At 36.5% G+C, this 26,278-nt stretch overlaps 1 protein-coding gene across 1 annotated transcript in view; it reads left to right on the top strand.

Annotated features, from left to right (window-relative positions):
• The window catches only part of LOC131849167 (anion exchange protein 3), a 61,184-nt gene extending 36,167 nt beyond the window's left edge, over positions 1–25,017 (top strand). The window contains exons 5-19 of the mRNA XM_059199168.1: positions 7,849–8,053; positions 9,157–9,258; positions 9,346–9,578; positions 10,411–10,570; positions 13,950–14,054; positions 15,524–16,235; positions 16,322–16,503; positions 16,585–16,814; positions 16,897–17,078; positions 17,431–17,585; positions 18,062–18,309; positions 18,603–18,817; positions 22,962–23,170; positions 23,811–23,981; positions 24,501–25,017. Coding sequence (XP_059055151.1) covers positions 7,849–8,053; positions 9,157–9,258; positions 9,346–9,578; positions 10,411–10,570; positions 13,950–14,054; positions 15,524–16,235; positions 16,322–16,503; positions 16,585–16,814; positions 16,897–17,078; positions 17,431–17,585; positions 18,062–18,309; positions 18,603–18,817; positions 22,962–23,170; positions 23,811–23,981; positions 24,501–24,575 — 3,184 coding nt within the window. The 3' untranslated portion in view covers positions 24,576–25,017. The remainder of the gene's footprint in view (positions 1–7,848; positions 8,054–9,156; positions 9,259–9,345; positions 9,579–10,410; positions 10,571–13,949; positions 14,055–15,523; positions 16,236–16,321; positions 16,504–16,584; positions 16,815–16,896; positions 17,079–17,430; positions 17,586–18,061; positions 18,310–18,602; positions 18,818–22,961; positions 23,171–23,810; positions 23,982–24,500) is intronic.
• The last annotated feature ends 1,261 nt before the right edge of the window (positions 25,018–26,278 follow it).

Below are 26,278 nucleotides of genomic sequence, written 5' to 3'. Positions count from 1 at the left end.
TAGATCCACAAAGCTAAAATGGTCGTTCTATTATTTGTTCAAAAATACTGAAAACTCATTCCCAAAGCGTTCAACCAACTTCTGTAAAATAACAAAATTCTCTCGTCCACACTCGGTTATGTACAATTTTGTGTTAGTTTGTTCGGCTTGGATAGAATTCAAACTAGTACACAGATAAAAAGAAAAACGTAATGGAAATATTTTAAAATTCCTTTTTTGTTAATGGACAGCCATACGTAATACACTAAAAGGTACAGTAATAAAGTTAGCGTTGTAAATGTTACTAATGGAGAGATAGAATATGCAAGATAGAATATGAATTCTATCTTTGTATAATATAATATATTTGTATTTTACAAAGATAGAAGATAGCTACTATTACTGAGAAAACTAATCAATATGTGTATAATTAAAAATTAAAATAGGCTTAATTGCTGAAAGCAATTTTTTTTAAGGTAAATTTACGGTAACTAATAATTATAATAGATGGTGGGTGACATACAAATAGGGATAACTAAAAATAATTATATTATTAACAAGGAAAATAATATTCGTTATAATAAAATATAAACATAAAATATACATTCATACGGACATATCATATATGTACATATAATATATCATATACATATATGACACATTATTCATATTATAAATAACAATAAAATAATAAATAATAATAAATAATAAATAACAATAAAATATAATTAAAATTAAAATTTATTTATGTATTAAACTAGGCGACTTCTGGCTGCCGTTGCGTGCGATTACCTAACCGTCCTTAATTGGGCGCTGGCCGAAGTTTAATAATTCCTCAGAAGTTTCTGCTACACCTTATAATAAATAAATATCCCAGGTGACATAGACAGATGTTCCGATAATTGTCCTGAACATAAAAATATTGTTTTTCCACTAAGACCAAGCACTACTTATTTGCGGTACGAGTACTGCAAGTATAAGAATAATAAAATTATATGCGCTACCGGCCCGGCCGGAAGGCGACTGGTGGTAACAGTAAAGTTTACACCAGGCCGCGCGCACCAACCGCTCACAGTCGCGCCACATCCTTTCTATTGCACACGTGTTAATTCGTACGTAATGTAGGTCCGAGCCACTCGCGACGGCGGCGAATTGCGGAAGTGTAGCCACACTGCCACCTGATTGCTGGCGACAAAAATAGTGCAGTCTCGTGACATTGGCATTGTCCCTAATCCCGGGTGTAGTCGCGAGTAAGCCTAGGGCACGCACGGTGAGAGCGGGTGATTTCGCGAACGGCCACACACGACCTCCGCGTGTGTGTAGAGTGGCGACGCGGGGCAGCGCGTCTGCAAAAACCTCCGGCCGGCGGTCTGCGGCGCCGGCCACTCACAATATTTGTGTAGTTCGTCGATGGTGCCTTACAAATGCCAGTGACATATTCGCGCACCTCAGACGCTGCCCATCAGCGGTGAGTACCCCGAACCAAAATGTATAATGCCTGTTCATGATCACAATGCATCCTATGCCGGTTGCAACCACACCTCATTCTCCAGAGTAGGACGTTTTTTGTCAGCTAATTAAAATTTATATTAAAGAGGTATTATAAAAACATATACAAATTAGTAAAAATTTATATATTTCGATTAATCAAGTTTTTTTGTTTATAAAATAAAACTTAAGTAACTATTTTATACAAATAATAACTTTTTGGTTTCATATGCATATTTCTTACGTAATTAAAGTATTTATTTCAATATTTTATTTATTTATCATATAATAATAATGTCATAATAATGCTTATTATTCGAATGTCTGCAATTTGACAGTAACAATAAGTAAAGATGGAATTATATTATTAAATAGAAATTAAATTATACAAGTCTTGTACAAAAAGAAGTGAATTATCTCATAACTCGTCTATTTGTATACTTATTTCCATCAGAATAGTAGCACCACGAAAATATGGGTATTTACAATAATACCAGTTTAATTTTAATTTAATTAACTTGCAAGCCTACCCGCCATAAAAAGATCATAGAAAACATGCGCCGATGATCGGCGGGTAGTTCTGTTTTCTAGCAGAAGAAATATCATTTGTAATTTATAAAGATATATAGAATCGTTATCAAACAGCTTCTAAGACGGGTATCTACCCGTACCCGTAGATTATGGGCAGAGAGAACACAAATGTGTTAATCTACTTAGACCAATTATTATAAACATTAATATTGGTAAACATATCCCAGTTATTATGAGTCTTTTGAGACCCTTACTTTGAGAATATATATGTAAATATATTCTAGATCATTGCACAAAATATATTTTATAGATAACTCAACAACGGTATTTTTAGAGATCATATATCAAAATCAATATTGACAAATATCGTGTCAGTCTTACGTTGCCTAACCTACATACATATTTATGGTATGTATATTTGCAAAATGTATTTGTTAATATTTTTAACTTGATCTGTAATAACGGCACTGCACTCGGCCTGTGATGCATTCGGTCTGGTCTACCAGAACACAATCTGTCTGGCATCGAATCCTCGCATGGCAACCGTAGACGACCACCCTCGCGGGCGCACCGTTATCCGACGATTGATTGCTCCGATCTCTCCAATCCAATCTCAAGAGGATTTTTAGTAATGTGTATTGTTAGCCTGTGACCCATTGCTAGCTACGTACCACCATGTTAGGTTGACCTCGACGCGGTTCACCCAGGGAACCATTGTGGTAATTTATTTATTTTTTATTTTAGTATATAATCAATACAAATAGATATACAACTAAAAGTACAGTATAATAATTTTTAGCGTTACACAGACAATAAGTCTTTTTAAACATATAACAGTACGATAATAATATATACCATAAATAAGACGATCAATAATTAACTCTTTAAAAATATATATGTACCGGTTGATAAATATACCTACTTAATACAACTAATTAAATAAACAACCCAAACACCAAATAAATTGCTATTTGCCAAGATAGACTAACTGATATGACTTCATGCTCTTTTTATCATCCTCCACTGATGCCCCGGTGCGTAAACCGTTAGCGCAGACGGGTGCATCATTCTACTACGAGTATATACTCATGCATAATAAAAACACTCAGTCGGGTAACGCATCTTGCCCTGGAGATCGGCAGTCGGCAGCCGGGCAAAGCTGTACAAATAGGGATGACTTCCGAACTGTGCTGTAACCGCACCTAAGTATGAACGCAAAGAGTGGTAAATCACCATTGCCATATGATCATCTTATCATCCCCTACTGGTGCCCCGGTGCGTAAACCGTTAGCGAATGAGAGCGCATCCCTCCATTCTCATGCATAAAAACACTCAGCCGGCAGCCGGGCACTGCTGTAACAATACGGTTGACTCCCGTTTCGAATTACTATTATAGTATAACCGCGTCTATGAATATAAAAATTTATTTTCATCAATATAATATCGCATCGTATCTATTAATGAATCCATCAATTGATTGAGCTATTGACATTGACTCGCGAGTGCGTACAGTGTCACTGCCATTGTGTAGCCCACAATAAACACGTCTGTGTTATACAAATAAATATAATTGAAGTGTTTGCTAATATAATGTAATTTCATATTAATAGCTTCTCACAAAATGCGTATGAAAGCATATGCGATAGTAACATCAATAAATAATTTAAATAAATTGATGGTCTGTTTGTGTGTTCTATCGGTTCTCTGAAACGGCTGTACGATATGTCGGGAGTTTAACTCGCAAATAGCTAAAGTTATAAGGAGTAACTTTGGCGATTTTTATTTTAAAATTATGTAAATTTTGATTATAAAAAAACTAGCCTTACAAACTTGCGGGTAGCGGGTACAAAATTGCTGGTACGGACTACTGTTTATTAATTTGTCAAATGCAATGCATTACAGGAATGGCGTGTACGTTTAAGATATTTTTGTTTTTATTCTATTTATATATATTCTATCTGTCATACTTATTAATCATATTAATTTGTAATTATTAATAATTAATGTAATGAAACAAATTAAACAATTTTTTTATACCTAGCATACATGTACATATATAAGAAAATAGTGATACAATACATATGTATATTTATAAAAGGCCGAAGTAGACCACCCGGTGACAATAAGTGTATGTAAAACTAAAATTCTAGAAAAAGTGCGACTTTATTCTCGTTATCATAGGACGGTACAGATTTAAACTACCATTACCAGTCATTGAATGGTAACCATGGATGTTATGTTAGGAAATGCACAAAATACCGTAAAAGTACATATGGCGGACTTGACGCCTTACGGCATTTTCTACCAGTCAACCACGGGTTGCGCAAAGAAAAACTGAAGGCGATACAAATATAATGAATAAGACAAATAATACTTGTGTCATAAATAATATATATTTACTAAAAGTAAGTACATGTAAACATGCATATACATACACATATATAAAGCTACAGATAAATATGAAAAATTCATACATAAATCAAATATACCATATAACATATATAATAATAGGGAACATAGTACCCTACCTACATACATCTTCATAACGGAGAAGGTAGAGAATTAAATAACTCACTTCTATTCAGCAAAGTCATTTTCAATACTTCCATTATTCATAATCTCTAAAACTAAAACCAATTTTGTTGAATTCATAATGATATAGCTCGCAGAACAAGATATATTCATTTACATAAAGTTAATGAATAGTACTTCGAGAGACAATTGTAGTTAAAATTAAATGTTGTTAATTATTTGTTTAAATGTTAACTTATTCAGGGGCTGTCAACTAATCATCTCAATGAACTAAGAATATCCTAATTGGAAAACAATAAATCATAGTACCTACCTACCTATATACAGTGACAGATGCTTAAAAACTTCCATTAAAATGACATTGAACCTACTGTACGTATATTACGTGTACGTATATTTTATATTTACACTACAAGTTACCTCACATGGTTCTGATAACTGTACCTAGTATATAGTCGTGGGTTATATTTTATAATAATTACCCTCGTCTATCAATGAACAGTATTGATCTAGGAATGCTGCGTCTCGATGCCATAATTATACTTGTACAATATAAACTTTGAGATTTGGTATCACCGAACTGTAATTAATTTGTTATCGTGGTCGCTCATCGAACAGTGTCGTTTCTGAATGTAAAGACGCATATTGACGGCATTATTTGACGGCCGATGGTCGCGGGTTCAATTCGTCGCACGATACAAACATTTGTAATCATGAGTATGATAGTATGTATCCTTCTGGGTGTTCAAATGTATATTATGTATGTACTAGCTGTAGCTTCGGTTTCACCCGCGTTCAATTTCAATATAAATTATAGCCTATGTGTTATGTGTCATTCCGATGCATAAGCTATATTACTGTAAAGTTTCATCAAAATCCGTTCAATATATTTGATTGAAAGAGTAACAAACATCTATACTCACAATCTTTCGCTTATATAATATTATGAGATTAACTTTTACAAAAAGGAAGTATCTATATACATATTTATGTGTAGTCTAGTGCCCATAACACAAGCTTAGCTTAACTTGGGACTAGATGGCGCTGAGTAAATTGTCCAAGGATATTATTGTATTGACAAAGCGGTAGCACTGCAATACCGTGCCAACTTGGGAGCCGGTCCCCTCGGATGACGCCGCGCTGCCCGAATGAGCACTCGTCGTGCTGCCTGCAAGAAACATGCTCAAGGTCAAGTACCAAAGATATCGTGACGTGGAGCGAAGCCCGCGCTGGAGGCTACAACATTTAGAGCACGACTCGCGACCGATCCGCGCCACGCGACCTCCATCTCGATCACTAATTTAACATTAACCATCATGTAATAGATTAGAATGTTTTTTATATAAAGTATTACGAATTATGCAATCAGAGAAGAATTACAATAAGCAGACAGAAGACTACATTATTCTTATTCGTCTCAACTGTGTCGTGATTCAAGAATTAATAGATTTTTGTTTACGTCACTCATGTCCCTATACTAAACCACTTTGTTAGAAACAGCCACTTAAATACTTACTCTTAACTCGCATTCACAGTTGTCTCTAGATTTTTTTTTAATTGGTCTGTTAGAATGATGGCCGATTGAAATAAAAAAATATGAATACTTTATTTAACTATACAAGAAGTGACAGATCATATTTTTTGCTGTTGTTTTATGTAGTTTCTGAAGATTATCTGCTAATGGTTCTTATAATATTATAACATTGTTATAAGTGAGTATGGTTATAGTATAGATTCAAATTTATATCAACTTAAGAGCAGGTGTTTTTGTAGTGCGACTATTAAGTCAATGATCATTACTCTTGTGACTATTACAGTGGATATGTAAAAATCTTAGTCACTGAATATTTGTACTGTATCGCTCTATTCTCGCGTTGATTGCAGATCATTAGTCAATCCCAATTGATAGTCAATGTGTTTCTTTGTGTACCGGTTATATTTGTAACAATATACATATATACCTGTATGTATTCGTGGTTTATTCGTTTTTTTGACAGTCTGTTCAAAATAATACTATCATCATATGTAATATATGTGTCATCACAATTCCTACTTGGGTATTAATACGTATATATTATTATTGATAATAATCCATTAAAAAACGATCTATACAGATAATAAATTATTGTGTGAAATAACTTTATTATTTTTAAATGAAATTTCATGATGCTATATAAAAATTTATCGTATATACATTTGTTACTATGCTCTGTAGGATAGTATGCTCATAATTATTTGTCACTTTATAAATGCCTATACACCTAATAAATATTATACATGTTTGTATAAACCAATATGCCGAACATGTCCAAATCACTTGGCAGCCGTTCTACGGACCACGCGCCTGCGACGCGACGCGACTACGACGCGACGCCGACATTTACGGATTTTGTAAAATTTACACTTTTCTTATACAGACCGTGTTCTATATTTGCTATTTTAACGAATAAATTCTGAAATAAATCTGCTACTTTTAAGCGCAGTACCTATTTTATTTCAGAAATCATGTACAAGGAGAAATCGTTGATTATTTGCCAAATGTTTGTATATATATAAATGTGTATTATATTGGAAAATTTACAGTTTATACAGGCACGGAAGTCACAATCAGAGCACGATATGTTAAAATCAATATTTTTGCTAGGTTCAACTAGGTCTAGCATTGAGTAACTTAGGCCATTTTATGAATACTTTGTAATAAATACAAGTAACAAAATTTAATGTTTGCATCACGACTGGGCTCACTGTGTCGATATGTTTGTTTTATGGCGTTGATTTCGGAGACAAAGGGAAGAAAATAGACCAGGGGCAAATCCGTCTTTTTTGTAATATTTGTAGTGTCATTTCGTGGTGTCGTAGCAAGTGTTAATATTAATATTAATATATATATTAATATTAACACTTGTTACGACACCCCGAATTTATTAATTATAATATCGAAAAAAAAAACAGACGGAAAGAGGGGAAGGAGGAGACCAAGATTCAGCTATAACTATTAAGCAGAATAAGGAAAAAGTTAGAGTCGTTTCCAATCAACAAGTAAAGAGATTGAGCTCCACCGACAAGAGCGCGTCTCTTAAATTATGAATGAACTAATATTAACTATAATAAACTCCTAATATGGGATATATGTATCCACTCATATTCGAGGATTGCCAATCCTGAAGGTTAGATATTAATTACGTATCGAAGCGTTGCCTCTCCATGCCATGTCCTTATCACGGGCTATCACGGGTCTGTGATGCTATGGTCTAAGAACGAGTATATATACCTAATGATATAATAAGTACTAATATGCATTTATTCTCATTACTACAGACGCCACTTGCACCCGCATAAGTCTCGCAAGTACTCATTACAAGAAGGCGGACCCGCCCCGGGAGGCGTCGACCCTGGCGGCGAGCGCAGGGTGTCCATCTCGCCGGGCGACGAGCCGCTGCCGGAGGCCGACCAGGACGATCTGAACAGCCACCGCAGCGATGATCCGCGAGCTCTCCGCAGGCACAAAATCCAACAGAATAAGGTAATTGTGGCTTTTGTTGAGACGCTTCGCGTTCAAAAGCGCTTCGCGTTTTGAAAGACCCTTTCTCACTATCTCCTTTTTCATAGCATAAATGGAATCTGTGTACGTTTGTATGCACAGCGAAAGTTTGTTTATTTGTATGGATGTTTGTTACATTTTCACCCAAAACTACTCAATTAATTTTAAAGAAATTCTACAGCCTTTACATCAGTATAACATAGGCTGATGCCTCAGAGTCTAATATGCGAGTTATCATGCGATCGTAAAATAATTAATTCTTGCAAGATTACGTTTCAGAATATAACTGTAATAAATATTATTCTTTAGAAACTTCGTCTGCGTCACATTTCTCCCCTTTTTACTATATTTTCATTGCTGCTCATATTGCTCGTCGTTATATTATGTAGGTTATAGGATTCTTCAATAAATGTATTCTCCAACACTAAAATAATTTTTAAAATCGGTTTAGTAGATCCATTTTTTTAATCATTTCAGTAGATCCAGAGATTAACTCCTACAACCTCATAAACTTTTCTTCTTTATTACTTAATATTAGTATATACGTATACGAGTACGACGGAGATTGTGGGTGGCCGCTAGTTCTATACAAAATTTACTATCTGTACGACCAACTATTATTGTTTTAAACGTAATCAAAGAAGTAAATGATGTTGCATGAGGGATATATTATAAAACATGTTCTCGCTTTAAGCGTTCTAAAGTCTTCAGAAAATCTGTGCGTAGAATGTAGATCATGGCAGGCATCCTCAACTCCTCATTTGCTTTATTGATGTATTTACACAACGCATCAAAGTCTCATAGCCCAGTTGACTTGTCTCAATTGTATCTTGAGACCACTACTACTTAATAACTATTTTTTATTTACTTGAAGCACAGATAACATAATATTACATACTTTAAGTAAGATTGTTGTAAGTACGCGATGTTGCGCCCGTTATTTCTTCCCGCGGCGTCCACCTCGGTAAAGAGTTCCAAACTACTATGTACCCTCATAGCACCCTTCTGCCTCATTGAACATATTATAAATAATACAAATTTATAATATGTACTTAATCGCAATTTAGCAAATGCGTTGTCAACAGGGCTCCACGGTGCATGTCGGGCGCAAAGATGGCGGCGATAAAGTGCAGAACTTATTATCGGACTCAACATACAAGAAAATATATGACCATAACCCACATTCGGTAAGTGCAAGTTAACACCTATTTACCTGCGCTGCTCTCAATAACTTTACATATGTTTATTACAAAGAAGTACCTAATGCCGCGCAGGTGTTCGTCCAACTGGACGAGTTACTGGAGACCGACCAGGGCGACGCCGAGTGGAAGGAGACGGCGCGTTGGATCAAGTACGAGGAGGACGTGGAGGAGGGGTCCGCGAGGTGGGGCCGCCCTCACGTCGCCAGCCTCTCCTTCCACTCGTTGCTGAACTTGCGGCGATGCCTTGAGACCGGTGTCGTGCTCCTCGATCTCAATGAGAAGGACCTGCCAGGCGTTGCTTACAGGTGCGACTCCGCTCACACTTAACTGTATTTTCTATATCATAAAAAAAATACAACAACCAATTGTTCTAATTTATAGTGCATTGTACTTAGTCGGATCTTTACAGGAATAATATTATGCTGAATAAATTGTATGTATTAGTTTAAGATCTGATGACAATTTTCGATACCTACTGATATCGATATTGCTGTATTCCAGTCAGCTCGTGACTCATGACCGCGGCTAGTGCTAATAGCCTAATGATATAAAAAGATAAAGATAATTTATACCATAACATTCTTCGTGTTTAGACCCGACCAACTATACTAATAATGTGTAGTAGACACGAAAGTTTAAAAGCAGCTATTATATGTATGTTAACACACTGTCAGCCAGTAGTCCTCGGATACATTTAAAAATATGCCGAACATGAATATTCATATGTTTCGTTCAGTCAAGAGCAGTGCTACACATATAATAAGAGGCAGTAGTAAAATTAGTGTTAACTAAACGTCATACTCGTAGATTGTAGATAGATAAGAAAGCTTTGTTTTTTCAATTTTGCCAAGTTTCCAATTACTGTCCTGCAAAACTCCTTTCGGAGTTTGTCTTATATGCATGTAGTTCTCTCTTATTCACTAAATAGGTACATATTTATATTTTGACGCACACATAAAATACAGTATCAGTTTACAATATTTCTATATTACATACTATTAAATTAGGAAAATAAATTTTGTATATGTTAAGTGCGTACGTTGCGGTATTTATTCTCACTGCACCAGAGTTTGATGTTCATGCAGTGATCCGGGTGTGTGTATGTATTAAGAATGTGACGAATGTGTGGGTGCGCAGGGTAGTGGAGAGCATGGTGTCGGAAGGGCTGATCGAGGAGGACGACAAGCCGGTGGTAATGCGCTCGCTGCTGCTGCGTCATAGACATGTACATGATGACCGCTCCGGCTTCCGCTTCTCTATCACCGGTCGCAAGCATTCTTCTTATACCAGTCTGCAGGTACGCCCACCCGGCTATCGGACCATCAGTCCAATGTGTGTCATTATTAGTACACTCCAACTGACCGATACGATCAAATGACAAGTTACGTTTTTTGTATGTAGCCATTAGATACAAATGGTAAAGATTATATGTTATGTACGGTCCTTACATAGAAATGTTAACTACGTCACCGACTGTTCTAAATTTGTGTCTAACTGCTATTAGAACTGTAAGCAAAAATAATTTATTATTATTAACCCAGGACAATTCACAGAGAGCTCGCTATCGAGGCTAAATCTACTTGTACATAGTACAAGTTCTACTTAATTTGAGCCTAGAATTGTCTCGCTATTTGCTATTTGTCATACTAAACGACTGACAAACAGCAAATAGCGAGACAATCATACTACTACCACAGATAACATAATATTACATACTACTACTGTTTTGGGCAAGATTCGAACCCGCAACAGTATCAGAAGTAAGGCGGTGGCCTAGCCGGTGTACCACAGATGCCGCCATAGCTTGTATTATATATTCTATGTATCATATTAACAATCTTTGTAACTGTAATTATTATACATAAATTATTAATATAAAAGTAGAATAAAAATCTGTTATGTACGTAGCTATATTTTTAATCGTGTAATATGTGATATATATTTATTGTAATGTATGTAGACAGCCAATATTAGAGTGTATTGAGAATGTTACGTTGCATATACATTTTTGCGCGACGTTACAAATTATTTGCGGAACAGTCATTGTAACTTGGCGCATAACATTGACATTCTATTTGGCCGAAGTGATGATGAGTGGATTTTTGCCGCGTGTGACGCGACGCGCGTGCGGTGTATCTGCCAGCACTTGTACTACTGAAAACAAATGACTGCGTAATACTATTATGAGTGCAGATGTCACAATTACATTTTATCTTTCAGTATTCAATGAAAATGATATACTGCTATATTGTGCTCTATGCACGTGCAGTACCCCGTACACAATGTAGTAGTATTATGTAGTATTTTACATTAGTTACGAACGGAAAACGTAATTTTGTATCATTAATAGAATAGAATAGAATAGAATAGAAAATCATTTATTCAAATAAACTTAATTTAAGCACTTCTGAATAGTCACAATGTAAATATATATAAATATATATTACATTGATGATATTAAAATTAATCAGTAATTATTAGACGAGATCTTACAAACAAAACTGCTTGGCAACAGAAACATACGAAATAGAGATACTCAAAAATAAGACTATTCGAAATATACCTCTGAAAGTATTTCTATATTTACCTACATGACGACGTCGGTGGTCCAGCGGTTTAGCATGCCGCATTAAATCCGATGGTCGCGGGTTCGATTCCTCTCACGGCAAATATTTGTATTCATGATGATTGTTTGTATCGGTCTGGGTTTTTTATGTATAATATATATGTATTTATGAAAATAATCTATGTATTTGTATCAGTTATCTAGTACTCATAACACACGCTTTAGCTAACTTACTTGGGTTTAGTTGGCGCTGTGTGAATTGTCCTGAGATTATTATAGATTAATATTATTATTATTATAATTTAATAATCAATTATTATTGTAAATAATTACATAAAAGCTACAAGAAGCGATAATAAAAAAAATATTATTGTCGCTTCTACCAGAGAAGCGATAATAATTAATATTTTTATTTTTGGCTTCTAATATAGAATCATAGAAGCATAAAAAACTTTGTATAATTAAATACATAATCTTATTATAAGTAGTAAGAGCTACGCAGGCGCAAAAATCGTCACCACTATGAAGCAGGTAGGCATGTCTACTACGTGGATGTGAATTGTAAAGGTCTTAGAAGCCTGAGGACTGCCCTTTGAGACATCTTCATCGCGACCCGTGCCACTGCTGGGCGTAGATCTGAACTCATCCCCAACAGATTCACACCTTATTACCATCAGCCTAACCGTTTGGTATAATCGCTAGTTCTCCTCTTGTACCCATGTATTTGTGCTTTGTTCTCCTAGTCGGTTCTTACAATTTTACTTACAATCTAGACACGAAAAGGAGAAAAGTTCGTGTTAGTTATTCGATCTATTGACATCGTAATATAAGCAACGAATGCATTTTAGTAACACATTGGCAGATGACGAAATTTATCTTACATTATCGAATTGAGCATATCAAAATTTTCTAGAAAGTGACTTCAAACATTCGTGTGTTTTTTTAATAAGGATGTCATTTGTTTCATAAGGTGTCACCTCTAAATTTTTCAATAATAACTGATATATTCAGTTTCTTCAAATAATCTTTTTACCAGATTATTCTTATCTTGTGCTTTTTCTTTGCACTTCCTGTATATAAATATGCCGCACTAGACGTTCCGTCTTAAATCTTTCTCCACTGTCTTTAATGGGTGACCACGGTGAAGGTTGCATACGATAGGCACATATATATGGATTGTAAACTGCATGCGTCTTATGGCATAGCGCTTGACATAAGAGTAAGTAAAAATTTAAATGCATATTGAACATAAAAGCGCACTGATATGGGCTTAGCTTATAATGTGTATAGGTATCGAGTTAAAGTAAATAAGATTTTTCATCATCATCATCATCGCAGCCCGGAAGACGTCCACTGCTGGACATAGGCCTCCCCCAAAGATCTCCACGACGATCGGTCCTGCGCTGCTCGCATAAGATTTTTACTGGATCATAAATTATAACTTTTTTATTTTGTGATATTTCTATTGAAAAGTTGATAGGTAATAACTGTATAGATATATTTTGAACAATTACTAGAATATTTTAAAATTTAAATGTGCATGACTCTAATCCTAGAGCTCTAAATGGATATCAAGAAAGATGTTGCTATTATATTGATTGATGTGATTATGATATTGATTGATGTGATAATGATATTGATTGATTGATGAGGGGTTTTTGCTAAATAAAACCGCCTTGGTTGAATGCTGCTCGAACACTGATTTTTATTACTAAAATAAATATAATGAGGTGAAATTACATGTGTAGGCAATTGTGTATTGCACAGTAAGCAGGCATGTGCGGTTGCCCGTACAAAATATGTTTTAAGTTGATGTTAAAAACATGGCCATTAAATAAAAAGAAAATCCAAATTAGGCGGATTACTTCTTTGGGTATATCGTAAATATAGAAATTATAACAGAAGAAAATTTAATAGATACGTGTTAGCTTTTTTGTTTGATAATGATTGGTCAGTGTAGGAATACGGCTTCGGTGCCGGATGGTAAGTCAGGCTCGTCATGTTGTCGATTACTAACTTCCAAGTCTCTCTGGCCCTTATCGCGAGTGTCTGATATACTAGATTGACTAATAAGTGGGGCGCTATGGTGAGTTGTGATGTGTTTGCGCAGTCGCTGTGGCTGGAAGAAGGCGGCGCTGGGCCGGGCGCGGGCCGCCCGCGCTGCTCCATGTGTTCGGCCACATCCGCCTGCCGTCGCCACAGCGCGCACCTCCTCGTACGGAACCCCACACCTCCCGTCCACAATCCACCACTGCTCGCGGACGTTAGAACTGCCATCGTCTCCTATCCGCGACGTGCAATCGGACATCATTAATGACATTTCTAAAAATTATGTCTGCCACCGTTATTATACGAACGCAACTTATTCACGACCGAACGGGCTCAACGAATCGTAGTAAATTGTTATGTGAGCAATGGCAGTTCTCGCGCCGGAATCTCTTGTGCCTCACGCCGTCGTAGACTACAGCTGGCAGTGCATTGTCACTTCGTAAAACATTCACATAGTCACCACCATCGTCATTAGCATTTTGTTCAACCTGCCGTTTTTTAGGTTTTCTTTTCACCTATAACTTTAAAATGATATGTAGATGGTAATGACATCAGTTCTCTGCTGAAATTTTCATTCATTGCTGTTATGTTTTGATTGTTCATTTCGTTTTCGTTTATAGAGTGATTCCAATTAACAAACGCCTCCTATAACAAGCGTAGCACGGTTATTGGAATATTTTATTTATTGGAAAAAGTTTTGTTTTTGTTAGCATTTCTCAACTCAAGTCGATAGTGTTTCACCTGTATATACCATTTATTTTCAATGTTAGGTATCTGTCATTTGTCATTAGGAATGAGTTGCCGAATAATCGAGTATGTAATGCCTTTAGATGTAATGTCATCGGTATTTTGTATAATTCTGTAATCCAAATATGCTCCATCGCCAAATTTGCTATTTATAATTTATAGAAAAAGATAAAATATGAATAATAGCTTAATTTAAAATTTAGGAATTCATTTTACACTTCTAATAACGGAAGTCCTTTACTCTCTCCTCACTATTACTACTACTCCTCGTTGATTATATTGATGATAAATTTTAATATCGACATTTTTTGACATAAATATAAAAAATCCTACGTATCTTATATTAACTCTTATTGTGTCTCTCTTGGTGAAATCGGCGACATTATTATGTTAGCATTGTTAGTTATGGTATTTATACTTCAATTGATGATAAAATACAAAACTTTGTAAGTTTTATGATAAACACTTATTAATTTTATTTTTAATATCGATTAACTTTAATTAATGTTTTCTATGGACTTATGCATACAAATAAAAAAGAATTACGCAAGTTATACAAATTACTGACATATACACACATATCGTCGATCGCCTACCTTCTCATAGCAATAGATTTCTCTTCTACTGGTTTGTTTATTTTTTTTTCAAATCTCTTTTATCATTGATTCTTTTGAGCTTGTGTTGTTTAACCTTTAATTTTACAGATAACAAGTGATTTCCGTTACACTGGTTTGTTTAAGTAAATTGTTTATTGATAATTTTGAGCTTATGTTGTAATAACCTTTAATAGAATATAAGTGAACAACATTCATGCAATTATTATATATAGGTATAACTTTTACTGAATATTGTGACAGTGAGGATAATAGGTAATTTGTATGCATTTAGAACTTGGCGGATCAGCGACGGCGGCGCAGCTCGTATGCGCTACCTGCGGCAGCTCTTCAAAAGAAAACGTCTACCGGTGGTGTGGATCTGCGCGAAGTGGAGTACCTAACAGCGGTGGCTTTAGCTGACGGTTCGCAGGACGAACTGCGCCGACCTACTGATCCTATCATGAAACGCATTCCGGAAGATGCTGAAGCTACCACGGTCCTCGTCGGCGCTGTCGGTTTCCTAGACCAACCTACTATTGCATTCGTGCGGCTCGCCCAAGGCATCCTCATGCCGTCGATTACGGAGGTACCGATTCCGGTGAGATTTATGTTCATTCTGCTGGGACCGAGCGGTGCTGATCTCGACTATCACGAGGTAGGCCGGTCTATATCGACACTCATGTCGAATCCGACGTTCCATTCGATCGCATATAGAGCTGAAGACAGAAAAGATTTGCTGTCCGCTATCAACGAATTTTTGGATGACTCGATAGTGTTACCCCCTGGTGACTGGGAGAGGCAGGCGTTGTTGCCCATAGACGAACTGAAGGCAAAGAGTGAAATGATACGACGACGCAAACAGAATGCTTTAGACAAGAGGCGTGCTGCTTCGGAGGCGGTGACACCCGCATCCGATGAGAAAAAAGCTCTGCTGGAAGCCGAAAAGGGCTCTCCGCCTGAGGAACCAGATGATCCTCTTTCGAGAACGGGTCGTCTGTTCGGAGGTGAGTTTACTTACTTACTACTACTATTACTTTTCTATTGAGAATATTTATGGATACGTAATTTTTTATTTGTATTTAATCACCAGGTGTCATACGTGATATCAAGCGTCGCTACCCGTATTACAAATCGGACTTTATAGACGCGTTGAACGGCCAGTGCGCGGCTGCTACTATTTTCATGTATTTCGCTGCACTGTCATCGGCTATCACTTTCGGCGGATTGCTCGCTGACAAAACTTACGGAGCTATTGGAATATCGGAGACGTTGGTAAGCACATACAAATATTGGCTTGGCTTGGCAGAAACGACATTCATTATTGCGGTGGTTTTCATGTGGCTATGTGCACAGGTGTTCACTTGCGTGGGTGGCGTAGTGTTTGCGCTGCTATCCGGGCAGCCGATGATGATCACGGGCGCGACTGGACCTTTGCTACTGCTCGACGAGTCACTAGCCAACTTCTGTCATTCCTATGGCTTCGACTTCCTCGCCGCGCGCACCTACTGCGGTCTCTGGATGATAGCTATCGCGCTCGGCGTAGCATCGGTCGAAGGCAGTGTGGCTGTCAAAAAGATTACCAGGTCTCTTGATGTCCTAAATTTAATCGTTACAGTTAACGAACGATAGATCGCGATGAAACTCATTTTTGTTGTCAAATTACAGATTCACAGAAGACATTTTCGCTTTTCTCATCTCGCTGATCTTCATCTCGGAACCAATTACGAGCACGATCAACGTGTACCGCTCACACCCGCTCGGGATTGATTACTGTCAATTCAACGACTCCTCCGTGACTTCCACCACAACGGCCGCGCCAGATCTATCCATAAACGGGACTGTAATAGGTAATGGCAACCTCATAGAACAATATTATTTTCTGCTTACTTTACTTTCGGTTATGTAATTAATTTTACTTCAGTCATAGAGAGATTATTATACGTTAAATTGTTCGGTCACATCTTTGATATATATGGTATATATCATGCGACCGAACTGAACTTGGCTGAAATCCACAGTAAGTCTTAATTGTATACGTATTGAAAATATTTACTTCATCAATTAATTTCCTTAAACGTACAACCTGTTATCCTTTATATGGAACATTGTAGCTCGATCACTGACATCATATCCAAATATGATGAAATAATTTCTTATTACATAAGGCTTAGCAGTTTAATAATTTCGTGTATGATGCAGGGACCAATGCCACGGCGCTGCCGTCCCCCGCTCCAGCGCAACCGATGCCGCCGCAGCCGAACACCGCCCTCTGGTGCACCATGCTCACACTCAGCACCTTCATCATCGCTTACTACCTACGTATCTTCCGCAATGGAAAGTTCCTTGGACGCAGCGTGAGTATATGTTTATAGTTGGATAAGTTTTTTAAGAATTGATTACCCGATCTTATTACTTTTGAACAAATTTGTTTCGATACTGTTATAGGTTTGTGCACTATAAGTCAAACAAATATGTATATTATAATACTAACAATATAAATGGTGCAATATATACTGTATTATAGAAATATCAATAATTCGAGAGATAACAAAATATTTTGAATTATAAATAAATATTTGATTATATCCATTATATTTAATGATATCCTGCGCCGAACCCAAATAATGGAATAAAGACAACGCAATCATGATGATCCATTATAAATAATCACAATAATGTAGATGCTATAACTGATACAGTTAAATATTTTCACAATTCTGTGTAAACATGTTTTTTATACTACGATGGTGGCAAACAAGCACACGGCCCGTCTAATGATAAACGGACGTCTGACGTACCAGACCTGCCGACCGACCATGGTTTTCTCTAGGCTCGACGCGCACTCGGCGACTTCGGCGTGCCCATCGCGATAGTGCTGATGGTGGGCGTATCGTGCCTGGTGCCCGTTTGGACCGAGACGCTACGTGTGCCAGCTGGCCTGAGCCCCACACTGGCGCGCTCGTGGCTCGTGCCGCTCAACTCCGGCTTCGAAACCATCCCGCCATGGGCTGCGCTCGCCATGGTGCTGCCCGCTCTCATGGTCTACATCATCGTCTTCATGGAGACGCACATCGCCGAGTAAGAATGCGAAATATATTTCTACCTTCATATCGAGTGGTGGTATTAACTGTCCCGGTGGGCCTCCGTGTTCTTTTCTTAGTGTTGCGAATGTCCAATATGGATCTTTTCTATCTTCATATCGAGTGCTCGTCTACACTATTCCCATCAGTCTCTCTGAACTTTTCTCTTGCGAATGTCCAATTCAATTGTGATATTGCGAATGTGAGATTTGAGTTATCTTGAGGAGCGTATATGCGCTAACGCGCCGCGCGTCCGCCGGACGGTGTGCGTACATGGTGTTCTTACCTCAGGTTGATCGTGGACAAGCCAGAGCGTGGCTTGAAGAAGGGCAGCGGATTCCACATGGACATCGTGATAATGTCGCTGGTGAACGCGCTGTGCGGCGCTTTTGGTGCGCCGTGGCAGTGCGTAGCAACGGTGCGCTCGGTGAGCCACGTGTCCGCTCTCACCGTTATGTCTACCACGCATGCGCCCGGTGACAAGCCGCACATCGTAGAAGTCAAAGGTACGCACACAGTTACATATCTCGAATTGCAGTCAATGGGATGCATTTATTAATTCTGAACGTATGAACACGACGTCGCGATTTACTACTATGACCCAGCGATTGTCAGTTTATACTAAAACAAAAGTACCTATATATGTCAATTTATATTTCTGACCGACTCTCACACCGATATCAAACCAAAAATTAATCCGAAAGTCGGCGGTAGGCACGCCGTTCACCACGACATTGACAGTTGGCAAAGAATTTTAAATTAAAAAAAAACATAAAATTTAGCCGGTTATGAAAGTCACGTTTTTTGTAATAAATTTTTTTTGCCTACTGTCCACTTCGATTTTGTAATTTTTTTGGCCTACCTTTTAATTCAGTATACAGATTTCATTGAGAAGAACTGTCAAGAAACTCAACTGAATTTATTTTTTTTAAGCCAATTTATTTCCATTTTATGCTTATATAGGTATCTATGTCTAACATTCCTTTGACTAGCCCATCTGGGTGACAGTCATAACGTTATATGAGTGTGTGTAATGCATTCTATCATCACAGCGACATTAAAAATGTTGATGGTAAATTATGAAACGCTACATAACTTTGTATGTTACGAAATGATCTTCAATGATCTAAATAGATGCCGCAATTAAACTATCGATGTATGTGATTAGTGGTTGGTTGGTGGTATATATACATGGTGTCCACGTGGCGCGTCACGTTCATGCTAATCAAATGTCAAACGAAGTCAACAGTGTCGAGTTTAGAGTGCAAGTGGTCAACTAAATACATGTGCTAGTGGTTATACTATCGGATTATTGAACTGTACATATTCCTAACTCTGCCCGTCTACCATTACGTACCGCGGTTTTTTTCGGACTACTCTAAATGCTGTTGGTCGCAGCTGGCTTTTACAGCTTCACCGGACGATAGGGGGCGAATGCAGTGGGCACTCCAAACCCGCGGACTGAGCGGCTAAAGGCCAACTCCCGCCTGATGGATACGACTTTAGTCTGAGGGCACCGCTAGGGTATCAAACCTCCGCTCAGACCGTCGTATTTGATGAAACTTTACTGTAAAATATATATTAGATATTGTAAAGTTTCATCAAAATCCGTTCAGTAGTTTTTGCGTGATACAAGTAACAAACATCTATACTCACAAACTTTTGCGTTTGTAATATTAATTAAGATTTTCTACAATAATAAGTAACGTGAACAAAATCGTAAGGATCATGGTCATAAGTTGATCTTCCTCACACCTAACATTCTTATAATTTGAAGTAATAACTAAACAGAGTCAAATTGGCAAAATTCTACGACTTTTGACCTATTTAGAGAAAGAGATAGTTTATAGCGTAACACACTAGTACGTTTATAGTATTAGTGTGGGAATAAAGAAAAATTAAGAATATGTAAATAGTAATAAGTTTTTTAATCATATAAATATATTTAAGAATGCCTACATGAAACAATCGGTAGGGAGAAGGGTCTCCTTACCGATTGTTTCATGTATTGTTAGTAATGTGGGCTGTTGACCCCATTGCTAGTGTTATACCAAGTCAGGTAGACCACCACGCGGTTCCCTTTAAAAAAACATTGTGATAAATTCCTGGTGAATTTGTCACGATGGGTTAACTGACCTGACTCATCTTATCCTCCATTGATGACCCGCTAGCGTAAACCGTTAGCGCAGACAGTTAAATGATTCCATTATCATCTATAAAAAAAAAACAGTCGGTCGAGTCCGGTGTAGGGTGACTGTTTAAGTACAAGAGCACCGCTGTAAAAGAGCTACCGGTTGCGTGGAAGTTCGACCGTGCGTGGGCTAAGTGTTATGCTAAGTCCGAACAAAAAAGTAAAAACCATTATGGTACGATGCTAGTTTGCCGGTCCTCTGCACAAACAGACATTGACAATCGTAGACAGCAATCCGCACTCGTCCTCGCTGTTTTTTTTTTTAATGGATATTGGAATAGTGCATCCGCTTCCGCTAAAGGTTTACCCTACCGGGATTCCGATGGAGGATGATAAGAAGAGCATAAAATCAAATCAGTTTGCTAATGGTAACAAATCTGTCACCATTTTATCGTAATGATTTCTAGGAGAAACCACGTGGAGATCAACCTAACATTGCTAGCAAAGGAATCAATACATATTACCAACAAGCCACTCACCACTGCGTCACTGCGGTGTGTTTCTATACTATCGATACTCTCTTTAGTGCAATCGTCCTGGAAATAATTAAAATAATACCTGGGTTACATTCTTTGGGAGAGAAAATACAAGTTTTAGTGAGAAACACGTATTATACAAGGCGATGCTACATTTCTACGTTCGTGAAACCGGTTTTCATATTTTTTATACTTATTCACTTTAGACTTATGAATGGATAATATAAAAAACAATACTAGAAATGTATTAGTGAAATTAAGGAAATGTATGAGCTATTTTTATATTTATTATTCTACTTACCCATAGCTAGTAGCTTGTCAGCTCTGTATATTTAAGTTACCATAAATAATTGTATGACTAATTTACATTATCACAAAAGTATTCAAAAGACGAAATGTGATGTCACTATTTGCTAATTAGTTAGTTAGATATATTATGATTATAGAAATATTTTTTATCGTCGTTACGTATTACATGTGTGTGTACATTGGTATAGGTAGACCAACATCAATCAGAACCGTTCGCGCTGAATATAAAAACAGTAGTAATCTTCCATAAAATGATTGCGTTTTTATACGATGACCGGTCTCGCACTTGTTCTCTGTTAGTACGCACCCATATATTGCTTTTTTTTATGAAATAAAGAGATTCTCGATGCCGTGTATAATATATTTAAATGTAGTATATAGTGTGATATCTATATATAGGATACTCTCCGATTATCTAAATTTAGTGGTTCAATGCTGTCTTAATCAAATTATATTATAGTTTCATTTAATTGTGTATAGGCAAAACGAAAACTATAAAAAAATACTTGGAATACGGAGATATATATTAGGACAACTATTGACGAGACAGAAATGAAGTATAAACAACTATGTACAATTATAGAACAATAAAATTACATACAAATTTAGAATTTAAAATACATTACTGATACAACACCTACATAATTGTGGTTTCATGTAGATAAACTATAAATAATGTTATATATTACTGAGTGAATGTAGTTCGTATATTATTTATCAATTAACTAAGTGTTATTGATGCATAGAGTACAAACAAAATTCTATAAGCTGATTAATTAATATATATTTCTCTTGCATTAAATGAGACATGTATGTTGTGTCAGCTGGGAGACTATTGTGAATAAATTTGTACGATGTATAGTACGGGCGATAACATAAAGCTATTATAGACACAGTATTTATCACGTTCTGATGTAGTTTCGATGCAATTTAATTAATAATTTGAGTTCAGATAAAAAGTTTATTGAGTTATTATTTATTTAGAAAGTGGAACTGCTTTAGATGGACATTGATGTGAGATTTACCTACTCCAATTATCTTTTTGTAAGGCCCTAATTCCGACGCGATGTTCTTGGTCACCTATTGATTTATGCTGGCATTAAACGTATACAAACAGTAAATATTAGGTTTAAATTAATTTGTTTATTTGCGTCACCATAGGCATGTGTGATACTGCAACCACTTCCGTTATGGACTCCATGACCCACATTAAAGATTAATATTCAATTGTTATATCATTAATAATATTCAATTGCGACACTTGTTTTTTCTCTGGAAGCCTGTAGGTATATAAAAAAATAGTACTTTTTATTCACGTTTATTACAAGATTGACTATATAATTGTTAATAAAAAGTAACTATATGTTAATTATATAATAATCTTTATTTATAAATGTGTAGTACAATTCAATACATTTAGCCCTGGCTTTCGATATAGGTAAACCTCCAACATACTATATACAATTTATGTACATTTGCAGTTGTGTACATAAAGGAATTAAAATACATATATATTTCTGAATAAAAAAAAATGTATAAAGGACACCCTATTTTTTCTGACATACAAGATTCTACAGAATTTTAAGTTAACAGTATACCTACATATAATTGTAATAGAGTGATGTATTAATATGTAACTCGGCTGGTATCATGAAGTACTTATAAATGTTTTAGAGCAACGTCTGACTGGGCTGCTGGTGTCGATACTTGTCGGAGTATCGGTGCTGGCGTCGAGCTGGCTGCGACTGGTGCCGATGGCTGTACTCTTCGGCGTGTTCCTCTACATGGGCATCTCAGCCCTCGGCGGCATTCAGTTCTGGGATCGATGCATCCTGCTGTTCAAACCAGTCAAGCACCACCCGCAGGTGCCCTACGTTAGAAGGGTCAGTATAGCAAATTATGTTACACTTTCAATATGTCATTTTAGAATCATGTTGTAGGCCATTTCCATATCTATATATTATATTAAAATAATCGTGCAGGCCGCTTCCATATATCTACATATAAAATTCTCGTGTCACAGTGTTAGTTGCGATATTTCTTCTTTATATTTATCTATAATCGATAGGTCTAAGAATATGTTGTTATATATATATGTTTTATTTCCTCAAAAGTATGGGTACCCCAAAAAAAATTAATAAAGCAAATTTTTACAATTTTACAAAATTATTTTTTTAATGTACAGTTAGTGAAAATCTGTTTATTTGATATTACAAACAGACACATTTTATTTTAGATTAAAGAATATATACTGTGACAAAAATAAAATAACCTTATTTAAGGCTGGCAAATAGTCCTGCTCTACCCTATACCCAGCCCTTAGATGGAAAATGGTAACAGTCAGTGGTAATCATGCCTGTCATTCAGCAGCTTTTAATATAACAAACTGTTAAACTAATGAGAATCCGTGACTGAAGCAATTGAAGAAGACAACAGACAGAACTAATTTAAATGGTCTTATGCTAGATGTAAGGTTAGCAAAGAGATGTAATGTAAATACAAGTGGTGAATCGCTGTTTTCAGGTGCCGACTATGAGGATGCACCTCTTCACGATAATCCAGGCTGCCGGCCTGTGCGTGCTGTACGCCGTTAAATCGTCGCGTCTGTCGCTCGCGCTGCCCTTCTTCTTGGTCATGATGGTGCCGCTGCGTCTCTCGCTGGCTTACATATTCACCCCGCTACAGCTGCGAGCGGTAAGTACATAATCTTCGACATTTAATCTCAGGGAGACAGTATTAAAGAATTTATTGAAACTATTACAAAAATATTGCAGTAGAATTATATATTTGTTTATTGATTAACTTTGACGCAGTTATTAGCGGCTATCTCCAGAGCAATATAGGTATACAATTTAAAAACGAATAAACAGATCTTCTTTAAAACGCAATTTTGAGGTATACAATCTTTGTAATAAAATATTCAAATATGATACTTATAATTTATGAGCGATAGAGACTGTATATGAGTGCGTGTCTGTGTAAGTGTAAGAAGAAATCTTTTTTATGATTCATATTTATTATCTGGTGCCAATGACGTACTCTGTGTTACGAAGGTTCTCTTGCATTTATATAACATGCCGCATACGATTCTACGAACCACATTTTTAATTAAATATAATTTCTGACATTACAGGAATTGCTAAAATCATATGCGCCCTTTTTGTACCTATGTACTTTCGTATTCTCAACCGAATATAATTATATCATTGACAGCTGGACGGTGCTCAGAAAGAGATAGACATGGACGACGAGCCTGATTTCTACCAGGAGGCGCCGCTCCCTGGCTAGACGGTACCAGAGACCGGAGCTGCGGTGGTGTGATCGCGCATCTGGTGACTCCGTGCCGCGACGCACCGCGCCGCGCCGCATCGTATCAAACCGTGCCGCCTCGGAGTATAAACGAATACAATACAACAACATACATTCGTACTCCCGCATGCCGCTCGCAAACATGACTTGTTTTAAATAATTGTATATATGATCGTCAGATCAGTCTCGTATAGCAGCCACTCTCCCGTTCGGCCGATTGCCGGCGGAGAAGCCGCGTCATTTCTCGCTGGCAGCAGTGATGATCCTCATCGAAGAAATGTTATCAGTAGATAGTAATCGTTCGTCGTATTACGTACTCATAGTTGGTACACTTTAATAAGGCGTAGGTGGCATACCATTGTAGGTATTCCAATATTTAGAACAACAACACTGATTAGCGCAAAACGACAGAGGACCCCTACGGTACTAAAACTATAAAAAATAGATGAACAAGTATATAACCTAGCCTATTAATTTTAAAAATAAGTTATTTTATAATTTATTTTATTAATAATATTTAGAATGAAATTTCTATTTTTATGATAATAATTTTTATTAGATTTCGAATACTGTCTATTAGCGTGTTACAATCAAATTGAATGAAATATATATGATTGTTACAATAGCTCTATCACTATCTATTCCTACTAGAAAATATTGAAATTGCCATATTTATTAGTAAGTATAAATATTTCATGTTAAATAATTCAAAGTTCTAATGCTCGGTGTGATTGATCGTAATGTCCAATTCTGGCATATATAAAGACATTAATAATTATTCGAGAATGAATGACATGTCGTTTTTCTTAGCCATTGTACGAATCGACTACCTATATATTTATTGTATATTGTGTAGGTAGGTAATTGAGTTTATAAAGCTCATATCTATTTTGTCTACAGCTCAAGTACAGGTGAAGTACTGTCTTTGGGAGGCGTTAAATTCATTTTCGGCACTCTAGTATGCCCATATCTTCACGAGGTTTTATTATCAAAGTGCTGCTGCTTTGTAGACTGTGACTGCATCTGTATGTGCTGTATCGCGCAGTCAGCTGAATATAGGTCTTTGGGTTTTGGCTGGTCTATATAATCTTAGAGGACGGAATAAGAATAACCATATGTAAACATCCAATGTTTTCATCCTTGTACAATATATTCGAAATTTAAATGAGAAACTAGAATAAGAGACTCTTGTCTAATAATCTTAAGTTTTTATCGACAAGAGGTTACTTTTCAAGCGAAAAAGTATATTTATTTGTTATCTTTACAATAATTTAACTAACTATACATATACTTTAAATATTGATATATATTGGAAACTTTCAGCTAGCCTATGCCATTGACAATGCTGTCATCAAAGATCTCTATAAAGCCGATTGTACCTATCATGTAGCCCACGCCGCCTTCAGTGCGTGTCAGTTTCAGCCAGAGACTTGGCCGCACAGCAATATCATGTGATATGGAAGAGTTTTCGTGTTAAACACGCTCTTCCTAACTTTGTCTTTCTATAATCTATTTACTGAATACTAAAATGTACTTAAATTATTTAATAAGTTGAATATGTATTTAGCATATGATGCGGAAAGCTGTGTGGTAGATATGCGTTTAACGTAGATCATAGCTAAAAAACCTCTAATAAAATATTTTCATTTCAACAACGGCTTAAGGAAACTAATAAAATTAAT

This window comes from Achroia grisella, unplaced genomic scaffold (assembly GCF_030625045.1).
Source record: "Achroia grisella isolate CSIRO2021 unplaced genomic scaffold, CSIRO_AGI_Agris_v1 utg640, whole genome shotgun sequence".
Taxonomy (NCBI): domain Eukaryota; kingdom Metazoa; phylum Arthropoda; class Insecta; order Lepidoptera; family Pyralidae; genus Achroia; species Achroia grisella.
Note: the sequence above shows the minus strand (reverse complement) of the source record. Positions and strands in the feature narration are given on the sequence as shown.